The sequence below is a fragment of the Mercenaria mercenaria genome, unplaced genomic scaffold, assembly GCF_021730395.1.
Source record: "Mercenaria mercenaria strain notata unplaced genomic scaffold, MADL_Memer_1 contig_3471, whole genome shotgun sequence".
NCBI classification, from domain to species: Eukaryota; Metazoa; Mollusca; class Bivalvia; order Venerida; family Veneridae; genus Mercenaria; species Mercenaria mercenaria.
In genome coordinates this window covers 5,468-22,610 of record NW_026461612.1, presented here as the reverse complement: position 1 = coordinate 22,610, position 17,143 = coordinate 5,468, and the positions used below count along the sequence as shown (strand labels likewise).

The following is a 17,143-nucleotide window of genomic DNA, read 5'->3' as shown; positions in this document are numbered from 1 at the left end:
TCACATACGCTTTGTGTTTTTCATCACCCATACGAGTAAAAACAGGCAGGATCTTGAAACCCTATTTTGGTCACACAGCGCTTATATAGCTTTTGAAAGTATAAAGTCTTACATTTGAAATGTTTCCTTTCTTCAAAATATCATAATGATCACTCAATGACAATCATTTCTGATTTAATAATAATTGAAGCAGTAATGTGCAAGATAAATTCTTTTCATTTCATTTTACTCTTCAAAGAAAGTATTTCTAAATTTTGAAATTGCGTTGGAACAAAACTATAGCCAATGTGAAGGTTCACAGATATAAAATGACACGATGGTTAAATTACTACTTTTTCATCCAAACGTTTAGCGTAAAAGCTGTATCTATGATCACTTACAGTAGGCGTGCCAGCACTCTGGAAAACTGTGATGTCTGAGTAGCGGTAGGACCAATATTGGCAAACTGGCTCTGAGATGGTGTGGCAATTTCCTGAAGTACCAAAAAGGGAATCTTTGAAAAACTATCTAGCTTATAGCTATCTTAGAAAACCAAACAAACCTTAGAAAAATTAGAACTGTCTCTGAAGGTTATGAATTCACCTGTGTGACGCCCCGCACTGAACATGAGCATAGGTCATGTATACCGTAATCTTGAAAAATGACAAATCTTAGATATTTTGTTCCGTTATTTAAATGCCATCTCGTTAATATTCTAATTTTCATAGAATGTGCCAACTTGATTTAAATAAGAGACGGCGTGGTCAGGGTTTTCCCTGCATTAAGACAGTTTCGGAAGACAGAAAAACCCGAGCACAAGGATCTCACGGTTTCTTTAATCAGGTTGAACCTTGGTGGAACAAAGGGATAGGCGTGCAATAGATGGAAATACACATATTCTCATCAAAATTTGAGTCAATAAGAATTAATATATCACATTTCAGAAATTGACAAGTATGGTTTTATAAGTGAATATTATGGTATCATACTATGTATAGTACATAGAAAACATAACCCATAAAATAACAGAATAAAATTCGGAGCCCTTACCTTTTCAACACTCCACGTCAGCGGTTCCGTGCGTGTGTAACAGTTTCTTGCATTTATTATTTAGAGATGCCAGTTACAATTTGATATGTTGACTAAAAATATACGAAATGCAAATTGTGCTTCTGTCTTTGCGAAAAAACGTGAGTTGCGAAGTTAAGAAATCGGCATAATTGCGAGTATATTTAGACGTGAATTGCAATATTTTATAAGCATTGCACAAAAAGTTTTTTCAGGAAACGGTTTACAAAACGATTTCGACAAAGAAGTATTCGAAAAGTGCAATGTTTCTATCTTTGCAGGAAAACTGAGGGCAAAATGCTTTGTTATTTAACATTAATTCGAAACATTTAAAGCGAGAATACCAAAAGGATTTAGTTATATCGCTTTAATTTTGTCGACATGTGCAAACATTTTTTCACATCTGGAGTTCCTTTGAGGCTTCCGTAAGATATGGATAAATCTTCATATAACATGCATACATGCGTCCAAAATATAACACCATTAAAGAGTGAACCAGAAATAGTGATCTGTTTTTTTGTGAAAATAATAGGCTGATTTGATAATTAGTTAACTTTTGAAGTATAAATACTGTTACGGCCGTCTTCTGTTCTTAAGATGAATTACATCTCATTAAGGGATTAAGGGTGCCGGAAAAGGTATGTCGAAGATTTACCTGCATGTAATCATGCATATCTGTAATTTGCAAATTAATTTGCTTGTATTTTCATCCAATTTATATCATTTTCTAATGAATAACATGCTCTTTTTTGCAACTTGACTTCATGGAATACCTTGCAAATAATCGCAATTGAAGAAGCAAATGTAGGTGTTTACCAAAAGTATGACTAACTGGTTGTTCTGTTTAAAGACACTGATTCTGGTATGCCAGGTATGTGGCCTATGGGGATGATAAGGTCTGCGTATTGGCGGTAAGGGCCAATACACACGTCTGGACCATTGATAGACTTGCTTCTGTTTATCATAATAAGCTACTGTATAGCTACTGTGCAGTAAATAAATTGCAGGTGATATTTCTCACCTTTGTAGCAAATCAGTTCTCACCTTTATAACGAGTTTAGAAAGCTTGATTGAATTAGGGCTAAATAAACAAAGTGATAAGATACAACAGTGTTTTTATCAGATTTTTAATAAATCAAGTTTTTTAACAAATTCATCTCATTATTGCTGTTCTTTTTATCAAAAATATAAAAAAAAATGCATTCAGGCACATAGCTTTTAGAAATAATAAATTATGTGTATTTTGAACAATGATATATCTTTATTGCTGGATTTTATTATATATAAAAGAAACGTTGTTTAGACAAGACAAGGGGAATTATGCATTTTAATATATAAAATCCTTCTGTCCATATTCCTTTTTTATCTATTAAAAGTGCAACTGAACGCTTCTTTAATTTCTAATAAAATCCAGCAATTATCATTTTTTCTGGTTTTCTTTTGTTACCTTTGATAAAAAGATCATAATCATTGAATAAACAAACTTGTAATTTCTCTTATTGAGGTCTACATAATTATTTTATTGTTAAGGAGTGAGAATTACTTTGCTATAAGAGTTATAATTTAATTGGCCAGGACATTACTCAACATGACTGAACAATCAAAATTAGTATATTATCAATTAAAATAATTTTGTGTACATTCTGAAAAAAAAAACAGCAATTCAATCAATAAAATGCAAAACACAGGAAATAACCAATTTATTTGTAGGCAATCAAATTTATGATTCTCTGACAATAATTAGGCTACATGTCAAGTCTACAGACTGGACCAGACAGGATCTTGTATATTGGGGATTAAAAAGTCTGGTATTTGGGAGGGGGGGTCACTTATATAGGAGATTTTCTTTGCCTTTAAACGAACTATAATAACGTTCGACCCTGATTACTATTTGACGAATTAATGTTTCTTAGCAAAACATGCACAAAGTAATTGCCAAATATTTTCTGTTTTGATTTGAGCTACATTTCTCTGTTATACCTGAGCAGCTATCGATCACTGCAAATGATTTTGGACTACACTGCAATCTAACCAAATCACGCCGGTGTAACATTTAATACTGACCCCGTTGAAAATAGACCCCATGGATCCTTTTTTAACCTTGAGAATTGACCCCGTCAACATTCAACATTAGATATTGATCAAAAGGTCCTCTTTCAACGTTGCAAATTGACCCCGTCAACATTTCAACATTAGATATTGATCAAAAGGTCGTTTTTCCAACGTTGAGAATTGACCTCGCCAACATTTCAACATTAAGTTTTGATCAATGGGGTCAATTTTCAACGGGGTCAATATTTAATGTTACAGGTTACACCGGCACAGCATTATTCTGCAACATTCCAGCTTGTAGCTGTTACAGAGGAAAATACAATATGCAATTCTGATTAGTTTGTTTGTTTTTTGTTTAAACGCCGTTTTTCAACAGTATTCAGTTTTGTAACAACTAGCCCGGGGATCGAATACACGTCCACAGGATATGTAGACGCGCAATCATCCTGCGGTTTAGAATCACAATATACCTTTATGTATAAAAATAAAAGGATGATAATATCCAACAAAGTAAAACCCATAGAATATGCGCAACTATCCTTGTTACTGATAATTTTATGAAGTTTTATTCAAAATCAACCATAGTAAAGGAGTAGTCCGTGGCCGAAGGGTTAAGGTCACTGACTTCGAATCTTTTGCGGACTTGGAATCGATGTGGGTTCGAGGTCGGTGGTTCTACCCAGGTACCCGCTCGTGATGAAATAATGCACGTAGGGCCACCTGAGGTCTTCCTCCACCATCAAAGCTTGAAAATCGCCATATTACCTATAATAACGTCGGTGTGACCTTAAACTTAAACTGTCCGGAAAAATATTAAAACGCTAAGGGACCATTACTCCCCCAAAATAATCCAAATGTGCACAACTAATTTTCATATGAATTATTCAAGTAAAGGTTTACTGAAATCCATCCAGGGCTTATAAGGACAAGTGCAAGCTAAGTGCGGGCGGACAGACAGATACATTTTTGAGGTCCAATTCAGTTGAAATTCTTTTTGCAATCTATAAAATAACGCCCTAATGTTATCAAAACAAGGATGAAAACATTACAGGGAAAGCCACGTTCTAAAACCACAGCCTCCCCAACCGCAAACCGGCACAAAACAACTGTATAACACTATTCACCAATTATTTCAAAATAAAAGTTCATAGCTCTGTACCAAAACTTGACTAATTTGATTGACAAGGAACAGTCAATTATTTTTAAGTCGTTGTTTCATGGCAAACATTTTGTTCTTGCCTTCACCGTCTGTACAATCAACATTCTCCCTTTTTTGACTTGACCTGTGAAATTCTAACGTTTGCTGGTAGAGGCTTGAATCATTTTTTCAATGTTTTTCATGCGCATGTCCATGTTTTCTAACAACCAAAGGCGTCTGTCTATTCTGCTAATGTTTTTTTCCATACTATCAATCCTGTTCCAAACAAAACTTTTTAGTTCAGAAATACCAAGTTTATTCATGATTGCTGACACGGGCGTAACAATACTGTTTCCTCTACGTATAGTCCCATCATTGACAATTACGTTTCCCACAATCATACCAACGCAAGCAAGCTCCTTATTCACGGTTTCATTAAACACTAAGGCTCCAGAATCTCCAGCGTCAGAGAAACGATCGTGTGCAAAATCTGGCCGTATTTCAAGCTGGTCAAAAAGAATATAGTCGAAGTCATTGCTTTCTACAGTGTTCTTCGGACTAAATTTAATCCTTTTTACAGCAGTGCCAATAAACTCTATGTAACCGTCTGTTCGGCCAGTAGTTTGTCCATACTTTAGAACTTTTCTGTTGTAAAGATTCAACTGAGATTCTCTGACAAGGCGCCCGGTATCGTAGCGCACGTTTTCTAAATGGAAAAAAAATATTACATTTTGGTAAAACAGAGACTTTTATAAACTTTTTTTTATTATTAATGACATTAAGCGTACGCGTTAAAAGTGTAAATATTAAAAAATATATGATTTTAAATGAAGAGGCAGGATAAGAAGAACATTAAGTTACTGCCATTCTGAACTTTAATTTACTCGGTTCTTCACTGAAATTATGTAAGACCTTTAGAACATCGTCGGATGTTTTTTTTTTCGGCGACACTGCCTTATTAATTTAATTCCGAAAAAAAGTAATGAGATCTAAGATGTGTTTTTCTAATTAGAAAAGAATACCAAACAATAGGTAACTGTCAAAATATAACATTAAAATACTATATTGATGATACTAGTAGATATATGCGAATCAATAGTATTTTGATATTCTGACTATCAAAGACAACGACGCTATGGCAGGGCTATGTTAGCGTTGCACATATTATTTGTCACTTTTTAAATACTTAAGCCGTTAAACATTCGCGATTCAGTGGTTTTGTCTGACAACTTTGAAAACCAGTAAGTAATATATATTAGTGATTATGTGTGCTTCACAAATTTGTTTACTGTCTCGGAGAATCTTTTATTATATAAGTTATTTTACCAGTTCTCATATTTCACAATGTATGTAATATTCGCAAGATATCAGTTTATAGCAATATACATCAGATTCTTTAAGATAACACAGGCATGTTACTCCTTTAAACATTAATGTGTTGTGACGATACACATTGCCACACATCGGACCCGGCTCTATACTGTTGGTTGTTATATTTAACAGTCTCATCTCTATATCAAATACTGTCTGTTTACAAAAAAGAGAAAACATTTGCTAGCACGACGTTAATCAGTACATTTAGTAGTTAATTAAAATCTCGGCGAGAACAGATCGTTGTGAAAACAACCCACGATAGTCTGATACTGAATCTGAATTCTAAATACAGGCTCACGTCAAGATAAGCTAAGTTAGGAAATGAATGGGAATAAGCATAGATTCAGCTGTGCCACTGAAAGATAATTCTGCCTGAAATGTGTAAAATAGATGTTTGTGTTACTTGCCTTGATCCAAATGACACTGTTTTGATGCCTTTTATTAAAATATAGAGAGCATTTAAAAGAGACACGAGTGTTAAATAAAGGAGAAATTTAGAAGATCAAAGTGGTCCGGGTGAGAAAAAACGCCTTAGATTGCAAAACAAAAGAAATATTGTACATGTAAGGTGGTGGTTTCTTTGAGAAAAATATCAAGTGAAATTTAAAACTTTAACCCAATTTTACAATCTGTGTTTCTACAGATTGGTACTGGCAATCGTTGCAAAATGCTTCCATACTGCGTTAAATCTCTTAGTTTGAAGCAATGATGTAATTTTTCTTTTTGAACATTTAATTCAGAAACACAAGCATTCAACTTGCAATGATAAATATACAGTTAGATTGTTAAAACAACTCTATTTAAAACTGGTTGATTACATATTTTTCCTAACAAAACGTCGCATTTCCACAGGATCTATTCATCCATGACTGCACATTTAGCCAAAAAAAAATATCATGCGTAATGGCACAACCCCAAAATAAGTATACTAATGTTGCAGAAGAATTGGTTGGTTATTGCCCTGATGTGGAATGCGACGGCTGTGTAGATATGAGTGGATAGAGAAAATTATGTTATTATAATCCAAAAAATTTGTCCTTGTATTGTATACCTCTAGAAATTCTTCAAAAGAGTATAAGTTTCCATTTACTTTCATAAAAGCGTTAACCAAAGAAACCCCTTTGTCCAATATATGCTGATTTTCATGAGTTTTACCTCCTTATTTGAATTTTGCTTTATTCCATACTGGTTCAGATAAAAAAACTTATATCATTTTTCTTTTCAATAAGTGTTAATATCCCCTTCCATACATCTCTCAAGAACTCATTTTGTATTAAACTAGTCTTTTGTTTCATATATTCGTTTCCTCGTTTACAAACATTGGATACAATGGGGCATATCTCTTTTACTAGTTCAAAATATTTTGAGTTTTGTTTATAAAATCTTCTTAACAATGTTATTTGAACGTTATATCAAAATGTTCAACATTAATAACGCGGAAACCCCTATTTTCAATATCCCGTGTTATATTACTTCCCTTTTTTTATTTTATCTGGACCTTAATTTCATAAGAATTTAAAAAATAAATTCTGCAACTCTTTCATTTTTACTTTTATGGGGGTGGGGAGACCAATAAAAAGGTGATTTAATTTTGAAAGAGCTAAATTTTATTGCTATATTTTTTCCTATTGATGTTAACATTCTTTCAGACCGAGTAGAATCTTATTTTGTATCATCTTGAACTCCAAATTATTCTACAATCCCTGTAATATAATATTATATTAACAGAACTACTAAAGATTAATGATAGCTTACCACTTGTTTCGGGAAATTCACCTGAATCCGGGTGTCTGCCTTCAATCTTAAAAAGAGCAAGGTCAACACCAGCTTCGCGGCGGTCATTGTTGCCGGAACTAAAGACGGTTTCTTTCAAGGAACCTACTCGATTTTTCGGTCGAATTTTTGCTGGTTGGTATATATATCGATTTCCATCTTCCCATATTACTCTTTCTACGCTCCTGTGATCATGCAATTCTCTTTCGTTCAGAACAACATGAGCGCATGTTACACCACACAAGCCGTATTCATTTCGATCTACAAATCCACCGAGTGTTCCAATACCATTCGCATTTACGTTCGATGAAATCTGGCTCCCTAGACGTAGATTCTTCTGATATTTATCGGCAGTTGAAGTACTGTTTTGGAAGAAGCCCTCTCTCACATCAACTGGAATACCGTTTATCTCTTTTGGTAGTTCTTTCTCATCTAACGGCATTTTACCTTTTATACAAACATACATAGCAATACAAGGCTCGGATTTTATATGGTGTACTTTTCTGCCGTAATTCTTCGATCGTATTCCACTCCCGGTAATCACGGACAAATATTTGTGATTTAACATCAGCTCTTTAGCATTTTTGTTAATGACTGCCCTGATAACTTTTGCCTCCTCTTGTTTCAGCCTATATCTGTTTCGACTACATTTTTCACTTCGCATAATAGCTATACTTTCACCTGAACATTCTTTTACTTTCCTTATATGGAGAGCATATTTGATATTTTTTGGACGACGAAGTTTCTTGTTAGTGAGTACTACAAATTCTACGTTGTCTTTATTTTTTCCGCCATAGGTTGGATATACATGAATAATAGACTTTGACGTCTGCATCAGAAAAGCACATATCTTATCACATTCTGCAAAAACTTCTTCTGTCCTATTCGAACGCCATAGTTCATTGAGTGCCTGTCTGGTGATTAAATTGTCATTCCTTGTGTTTTCTGTGGACAAATTGCGTTAATTAAGAACTGTTTATACAGTTATTAGCCATCCTGGAAAGCGTGAAGAGTTTCCTTAACTTCTTAATTTAAAATTTCAGAAATATTAAAACGTAAAAAGGCTTGCATGTGAAAAGCATGTATAACATAACTAACTGCAACATGATATGGAAAATTATCAAATGTAAATTGGGAAGGTTTACACTACATATACACTATTAAAATGTTCTAAGTACATGAGCTGTAACTCGCAGTTAAACGCAAAGTTTAAGCTCGCTTGCTTCCAATACCGAAATAAACATTTTCTATAGAGTATATCAATTTCGTCACCATGCAAGGATCTTTAAGTAGTAAAACATTTGTACAATTTGACTAAAGTACTTGATATTCTAAACTAAGGTCTGACGATGACCTATTCAGATTCATCTATTTCCGATACTGCTACATTTATTTTCGCATATCAGTTCTAATTTAAACCAATCAGACAATTCGTTTCAATAAGCATTTGGCTGAACCATCAAAATAGCGTCGAATGTCACGGGGTGAGAAAAATGTGCAGTCATTTTGTGGCTCGAACTCGGGACCCCTCGCTTACAGAGCAAGTACTCTACCGACTGAGCTAACACATTCTCCCATTGCGTGAGTCCGTACCATGACATATGACACCTCTCAAAACATGAGGGCGCAATCATGTTAGGTCGTCATATTAAGCCAGAAAAAAAACAGACTAAATAAAAAAATTTGAAACCTCTACTTTCACGTTAAAAATGTTGAAAGCAAGGCTCTGATTGGCTAGCGGAAGGGTCATCAGAACGAGTCTATTAATAGCACGTCTTTAGATCCAAAGAGTAGCGTTGATTTGAGATGTACTTTAATCAGGTTGAACAGTTTTAAATATTTCAAGAAACATGTTTAATTGTGTATAACAGCTAAATTAACGGAACGTAACGTAGTATGACGTCTGACGCTTCAATGTTCAAGCGTCACCCTGAGTTTCCGTTTATATTTTATCACCAGTAACCAACAATTATCAATAAATTCGCTTGCTACTCCGACTGGAAATATTCGTCTTTGCAACTGCGCAACCTATAATCCGATATCCGTGCCATGTTTTTCAATTTTTTTCTTTATATGCCTTTTCCTTTGTATCAACATTTCCAATTGTATTTAAAACAATTAGGACAAAATATTTAGACATAAAGTTAATGCAGGGGAATCAAGCTATTCATCGTTTTCTGTCATCATTGTAGACATTAACTTTCTAGTTCATTTGTTAAGATGAAAAAATGTTTCAATTTAATAATTATTTTTATAATTTATGCCCGGTCGAAAAGTGTAGACAATTTGACAAATGCATGATTCGCAGAAGAAAATAATCCGATGCAACTACAGTAATAATTTACCTTCTATTGGTACTGGTTGTGGTTCTTGTGGCAATTGAACTTCCTCTTGATCATTCTAGAACAACGGGATATATGTTATTTCTTCGGTATACAAGAACAACATTGAATATAACATTTAATGTAATAAAAAGTATTTGATTGGATCCTGTGAATACTGCTTTTGAGATGCTGACTGCAAATGCTTGTTTTGAAACCCACCAAACTGTTTGAAACTGCATGCAGTGGACTTCGTTAGATAAATTAATCTTGAAAAAGAACACATATATATATATGTTCAAACAGTGTCAAAAGTTTAATTATAAACCCGAGCGCTTTTATGTTGATGTTGATGTTGAGGTTTTTTCTTTAATATCTCATTTATATATATAAGGCAATTATAGACCGGGCATGAAAGCTGACATAAAACTATTTGCAATATACATATGAAAAACTATTTGCAATATACATATGAATATTACCATTAAGCTAGACACCTTGTGTTTTTATAATGAATGCTGTTTATGACTTTCAACATCTACATATGAATTTAAGAAGTGAATGCAGTTAACTGCAAGCATATCTAACATAAGTAGTGTTTTTTGAAGTTTGTATTGTCAGTTAAATGACAAGGGCGTTCTTTAAAGACGCTTACCATTTCGTGGCATTTTGTCCTTTTGACAGATTTCTTTGGCGAGGCAGGCGGTGTGAGAATATGTTGTAATGGTTCATCATTCTGGCCTGAAGTGTGAAAACATAAGATTCAATTTCATTCAACATAGTTATATAATAGTCCTAACAGTGTCATATTGTGCAATTATTTAAATATGCAAAACTAGAAGCACAGACAAATATCTGTTTTAAAATCTAAAACACAAAATGTATTGAAGCAAAGCATCGGATCACAAAAGCTATTTCAAATGCTTGAATTTTGAAACACTTTCTTTTTATTTTAAGTAGAAAAACTCAGCAGAATGGCAGAATAGCTGAATAGCAGAATAACTTCAGCAGAATGGCAGAATAGCAGAATACCTCCAGCAGAATGGCAGAATAGCAGAATAACTCCAGCAGAATGGCAGAATAACAGAATAGAAGAATAACTCAGGCAGAATAGCAGAATAGCAGAAAAACTCAACAGAATGGCAGAATAACGGAATAACTCCAGCAGAATGGCAGCAGAACGGTAGAATAGCAGAATAGCATAATAACTCCAGCAAAGTGGCAGAATAGCAGATAACACCAACAGAATGGCAGAGTAGCAGAAAAGTTCTAGCAGAATGGCAGAATGGCAGAATACCAGAATAGCAGAATAACGTCAGCAGAATGGCAGAATAAGAGAATAGCAGAATAACTTCAACAGAATGGCAGAATACCAGAATAGCAGAATAACTCCAGCAGAATGACAGAATGGCAGAATAGCAGAAACACTCCAACAGAATGGCAGGATACCAGAATAACTATGGCAGAATAGCAGAATAGCAGAAAAACTCAGCAGAATGGCAGAATAGCGGAATAACTCCAGCAGAATGGCAGCAGAATGGTAGAATAGCAGAATAGCAGAAAAACTCCAGCAAAATGGCAGAATAGCAGAATAACTCTAGCAGAATGGCAGAATAGGCGAATAGCAGAATAACTCTGGCAGAATAGCAGAAAAACTCAGCAGAATGGCAGAACAGCGGAATACCTCTAGCAGAACGGCAGCAGAATGGTAGAAAAGCAGAATAATAGAATAACTCCAGCAGAATGGCAGAACAGCATTATACCTTCTACAGAATAGCAGAATAACAGAATAACTCCAGCAGAATGGCAGAATAGCAGATAACTCCAGCAGAATGGCAGAATAGCAGAAAAGTTCCAGCAGAATGGCAGAATAACAGAATAGCAGAGTAACGTCAGCAGAACGGCAGAATAACAGAATAGCAGAATAACTTCAGCAGAATGGCAGAATACCACAATAGCAGAATAACTCCAGCAGAATGACAGAATAGCAGTATAGCAGAATAGTTTCAGCGAATGGCAGAATACTAGAATAACTCCAGCAGAATGGCAGAATAACAGAATAAAGCAAGCAGAATGGCAGAATAACAGAATAGAAGAATAACTCCAGCAAAATGGCAGATTAGCAGAATAGCAGAATAACTCAACAGAATGGTAGAATAGCAGAATAACCTCAGCAGAATGGCAGAATAGCAGAATAACAGAATACATCCAGCTGAATGGCAGAATAGCAGAATAACTCCAGCAGAATGGCAGAATACTGTAATATGACCTTTTTACAAAAGCTATCGGTTGCTATGCTTTTCCTGGATGTTTTGATTTTAACGCGCAAGAGCTCTTTACGTGTGACGAAAGGCCGCTCAACAATAAGTAAACCTACATAAAATTATCATCATATAACGAATAGTTTTGCCTTTATAAAGACGATTTCAATCAAGTAATTTACTATGATGACAGACATGTATGAACTTAATCATATCTTACCTGAAATGCCGGCTTTATTCTTATTTTCATCATCTCAAAACATGAGGGCGAAGTCATGATAGGTCGTCATATTAAGCCAGAAAAAAAACAGACTAAATAAAAAAAATTGAAACTTCTACTTTCACGTTCAAAATGTTTAAAGCAAGGCTCTGATTGGCTAGCAGAAGGGTCGTCAGAACGAGTCTATTAATAGCACGTCTTTAGATCCAAAGAGTAGCGTTAATTTGAGATGTACTTTAATCAGGTTGAACAGTTTTAAATATTTCAAGAAACATGTTTGTGTATAACAGCTAAATTAACGGAACGTAACGTAGTATGACGTCTGACGCTTAAAAATTCAAACGTCACCCTGATTTTCCGTTTATATTCTATCACCAGTAACCAATAATTATCAATACGTTCGTTTGCTACTCCGACTGGAAGTATTCGTCTTTGCAATTGCGCACACCTATAACGATATCCGTGCCATGTTTTTCAATTTTTTTTCTTTATATGCCTTTTCCTTTGTATCAACATTTCCAATTGTATTTAAAACAATTTGGACAAAATATTTAGACATAAAGTTAATGCACGGGGAATCAAGCTATTCATCGTTTTCGGTCATCATTGTAGACATTAACTTTCCAGTTCATTTGTTAAGATGAACAAATGTTTCAATTTGATAATTATTTTTATGATTTATGCCCGGTCGAAAAGTGTAGACAATTTGACAAATGCATGATTCACAGAAGAAAATATACCGATGCAACTACAGTAATAATTTACCTTCTATTGGTACTGGTTGTGGTTCTTGTGGCAATTGAACTTCCTCTTGATCATTCTAGAACAACGGGATATATGTTAATTCTTCGGTATACAAGAACAATATTGAATGTAACATTTAATGTAATAAAAAGTATTTGATTGGATCCTGTGAATACTGCTTTTTAGATGCTGACAGCAAATGCTTGTTTTGAAACCCACCAAACTGTTTGAAACGGCACGCAGTGGATTTCGTTAGATAAATTAATTTTGGAAAAGAACACATATATATATATAGTATGAGAAAATATATGTTCAAACAGTGTCAAAAGTTTAATTATAAACCCGAGCGCTTTTATGTTGATGTTGATGTTGAGGTTTTTTCTTTAATATCTCACTTATATATATATAAGGCAATTATAGACCGGGCATGAAAACTGACATAAACTATTTGCAATATACATATGAATATTACCATTAAGCTAGACACCTTGTGTTTTTATAATGAATGCTGTTTATGACTTTCAACATCTACATATGAATTTAAGAAGTGAATGCAGTTAACTGCAAGCATATCTAACATAAGTAGTGTTTTTTGAAGTTTGTATTGTCAGTTAAATGACAAGGGCGTTCTTTAAAGACGCTTACCATTTCGTGGCATTTTGTCCTTTTGACAGATTTCTTTGGCGAGGCAGGCGGTGTGAGAATATGTTGTAATGGTTCATCATTCTGGCCTGAAGTGTGAAAACATAAGATTCAATTTCATTCAACATAGTTATATAATAGTCCTAACAGTGTCATATTGTGCAATTATTTAAATATGCAAAACTAGAAGCACAGACAAATATCTGTTTTAAAATCTAAAACACAAAATGTATTGAAGCAAAGCATCGGATCACAAAAGCTATTTCAAATGCTTGAATTTTGAAACACTTTCTTTTTATTTTAAGTAGAAAAACTCAGCAGAATGGCAGAATAGCTGAATAGCAGAATAACTTCAGCAGAATGGCAGAATAGCAGAATACCTCCAGCAGAATGGCAGAATAGCAGAATAACTCCAGCAGAATGGCAGAATAACAGAATAGAAGAATAACTCAGGCAGAATAGCAGAATAGCAGAAAAACTCAACAGAATGGCAGAATAACGGAATAACTCCAGCAGAATGGCAGCAGAACGGTAGTATAGCAGAATAGCATAATAACTCCAGCAAAGTGGCAGAATAGCAGATAACACCAACAGAATGGCAGAGTAGCAGAAAAGTTCTAGCAGAATGGCAGAATGGCAGAATACCAGAATAGCAGAATAACGTCAGCAGAATGGCAGAATAAGAGAATAGCAGAATAACTTCAACAGAATGGCAGAATACCAGAATAGCAGAATAACTCCAGCAGAATGACAGAATGGCAGAATAGCAGAAACACTCCAACAGAATGGCAGGATACCAGAATAACTATGGCAGAATAGCAGAATAGCAGAAAAACTCAGCAGAATGGCAGAATAGCGGAATAACTCCAGCAGAATGGCAGCAGAATGGTAGAATAGCAGAATAGCAGAAAAACTCCAGCAGAATGGCAGAATAGCAGAATAACTCTAGCAGAATGGCAGAATAGGCGAATAGCAGAATAACTCTGGCAGAATAGCAGAATAGCAGAAAAACTCAGCAGAATGGCAGAACAGCGGAATACCTCTAGCAGAATGGCAGCAGAATGGTAAAAAAGCAGAATAATAGAATAACTCCAGCAGAATGGCAGAACAGCATTATACCTTCTACAGAATAGCAGAATAACAGAATAACTCCAGCAGAATGGCAGAATAGCAGATAACTCCAGCAGAATGGCAGAATAGCAGAAAAGTTCCAGCAGAATGGCAGAATAACAGAATAGCAGAGTAACGTCAGCAGAACGGCAGAATAACAGAATAGCAGAATAACTTCAGCAGAATGGCAGAATACCACAATAGCAGAATAACTCCAGCAGAATGACAGAATAGCAGTATAGCAGAATAGTTTCAGCGAATGGCAGAATACCAGAATACTAGAATAACTCCAGCAGAATGGCAGAATAACAGAATAAAGCAAGCAGAATGGCAGAATAACAGAATAGAAGAATAACTCCAGCAAAATGGCAGATTAGCAGAAAAGCAGAATAACTCAACAGAATGGTAGAATAGCAGAATAACCTCAGCAGAATGGCAGAATAGCAGAATAACAGAATACATCCAGCAGAATGGCAGAATAGCAGAATAACTCCAGCAGAATGGCAGAATACTGTAATATGACCTTTTTACAAAAGCTATCGGTTGCTATGCTTTTCCTGGATGTTTTGATTTTAACGCGCAAGAGCTCTTTACGTGTGACGAAAGGCCGCTCAACAATAAGTAAACCTACATAAAATTATCATCATATAACGAATAGTTTTGCCTTTATAAAGACGATTTCAATCAAGTAATTTACTATGATGACAGACATGTATGAACTTAATCATATCTTACCTGAAATGCCGGCTTTATTCTTATTTTCATCATCTCAAAACATGAGGGCGAAGTCATGATAGGTCGTCATATTAAGCCAGAAAAAAAACAGACTAAATAAAAAAAATTGAAACTTCTACTTTCACGTTCAAAATGTTTAAAGCAAGGCTGTGATTGGCTAGCAGAACGGTCGTCAGAACGAGTCTATTAATAGCACGTCCTTAGATCCAAAGAGTAGCGTTAATTTGAGATGTACTTTAATCAGGTTGAACAGTTTTAAATATTTCAAGAAACATGTTTGTGTATAACAGCTAAATTAACGGAACGTAACGTAGTATGACGTCTGACGCTTAAAACTTCAAACGTCACCCTGAGTTTCCGTTTATATTCTATCACCAGTAACCAATAATTATCAATACGTTCGTTTGCTACTCCGACTGGAAGTATTCGTCCTTGCAATTGCGCACACCTATAACGATATCCGTGCCATGTTTTTCAATTTTTTTTTCTTTATATGCCTTTTCCGTTGTATCAACATTTCCAATTGTATTTAAAACAATTAGGACAAAATATTTAGACATAAAGTTAATGCACGGGGAATCAAGCTATTCATCGTTTTCGGTCATCATTGTAGACATTAACTTTCTAGTTCATTTGTTAAGATGAACAAATGTTTCAATTTGATAATTATTTTTATGATTTATGCCCGGTCGAAAAGTGTAGACAATTTGACAAATGCATGATTCACAGAAGAAAATATACCGATGCAACTACAGTAATAATTTACCTTCTATTGGTACTGGTTGTGGTTCTTGTGGCAATTGAACTTCCTCTTGATCATTCTAGAACAACGGGATATATGTTAATTCTTCGGTATACAAGAACAATATTGAATGTAACATTTAATGTAATAAAAAGTATTTGATTGGATCCTGTGAATACTGCTTTTTAGATGCTGACAGCAAATGCTTGTTTTGAAACCCACCAAACTGTTTGAAACGGCATGCAGTGGATTTCGTTAGATAAATTAATTTTGGAAAAGAACACATATATATATATAGTATGAGAAAATATATGTTCAAACAGTGTCAAAAGTTTAATTATAAACCCGAGCGCTTTTATGTTGATGTTGATGTTGAGGTTTTTTCTTTAATATCTCACTTATATATATAAGGCAATTATAGACCGGGCATGAAAACTGACATAAACTATTTGCAATATACATATGAATATTACCATTAAGCTAGACACCTTGTGTTTTTATAATGAATGCTGTTTATGACTTTCAACATCTACATATGAATTTAAGAAGTGAATGCAGTTAACAGCAAGCATAACTAATATAAGTAGTGTTTTTGAAGTTTGTATTGTCAGTTAAATGACAAGGGCGTTCTTTTAAAGTCGCTTACCTTTTCGTGACATTCTGCCCTTTTGATAGATTTCTTTGGCGTGGCAGGCGGTGTGAGAATATGTTGTAATGGTTCATCATTCTTGCCTGAAGTGTGAAAACATTAGATTTAATTTCATTCAACATAGTTATATAACAGTCCTAACAGCGTCATATTGTGCAATTATTTAAACATGCAAAACTAGAAGCACACACAATTATCTGTTTTAAGATCTAAAACACAAAATGTATTGAAGCAAAGCATCGGATCACAAAAGCTTTTTCAAATGTTTAATTTTTGAATCACTTTCTTTTTATTTTATGTAGAAAAACTCAGCAGAATAGCAGAATCTGCCAGAG

At 34.5% G+C, this 17,143-nt stretch overlaps 1 protein-coding gene across 1 annotated transcript; it reads right to left on the bottom strand.

Annotated features, from left to right (window-relative positions):
• Positions 1-1,927: 1,927 nt before the first annotated feature.
• On the bottom strand, positions 1,928-16,891 carry LOC128553098 (uncharacterized; the record flags this gene model as incomplete). The annotated part of the gene is made up of 8 exons (XM_053534213.1): positions 1,928-4,943; positions 7,367-8,329; positions 9,730-9,784; positions 10,361-10,446; positions 12,952-13,006; positions 13,576-13,661; positions 16,184-16,238; positions 16,806-16,891. Coding segments are annotated over 8 exons (1,937 nt in total), but the record flags the coding sequence as incomplete, so codon positions are not given.
• Positions 16,892-17,143: the final 252 nt, after the last annotated feature.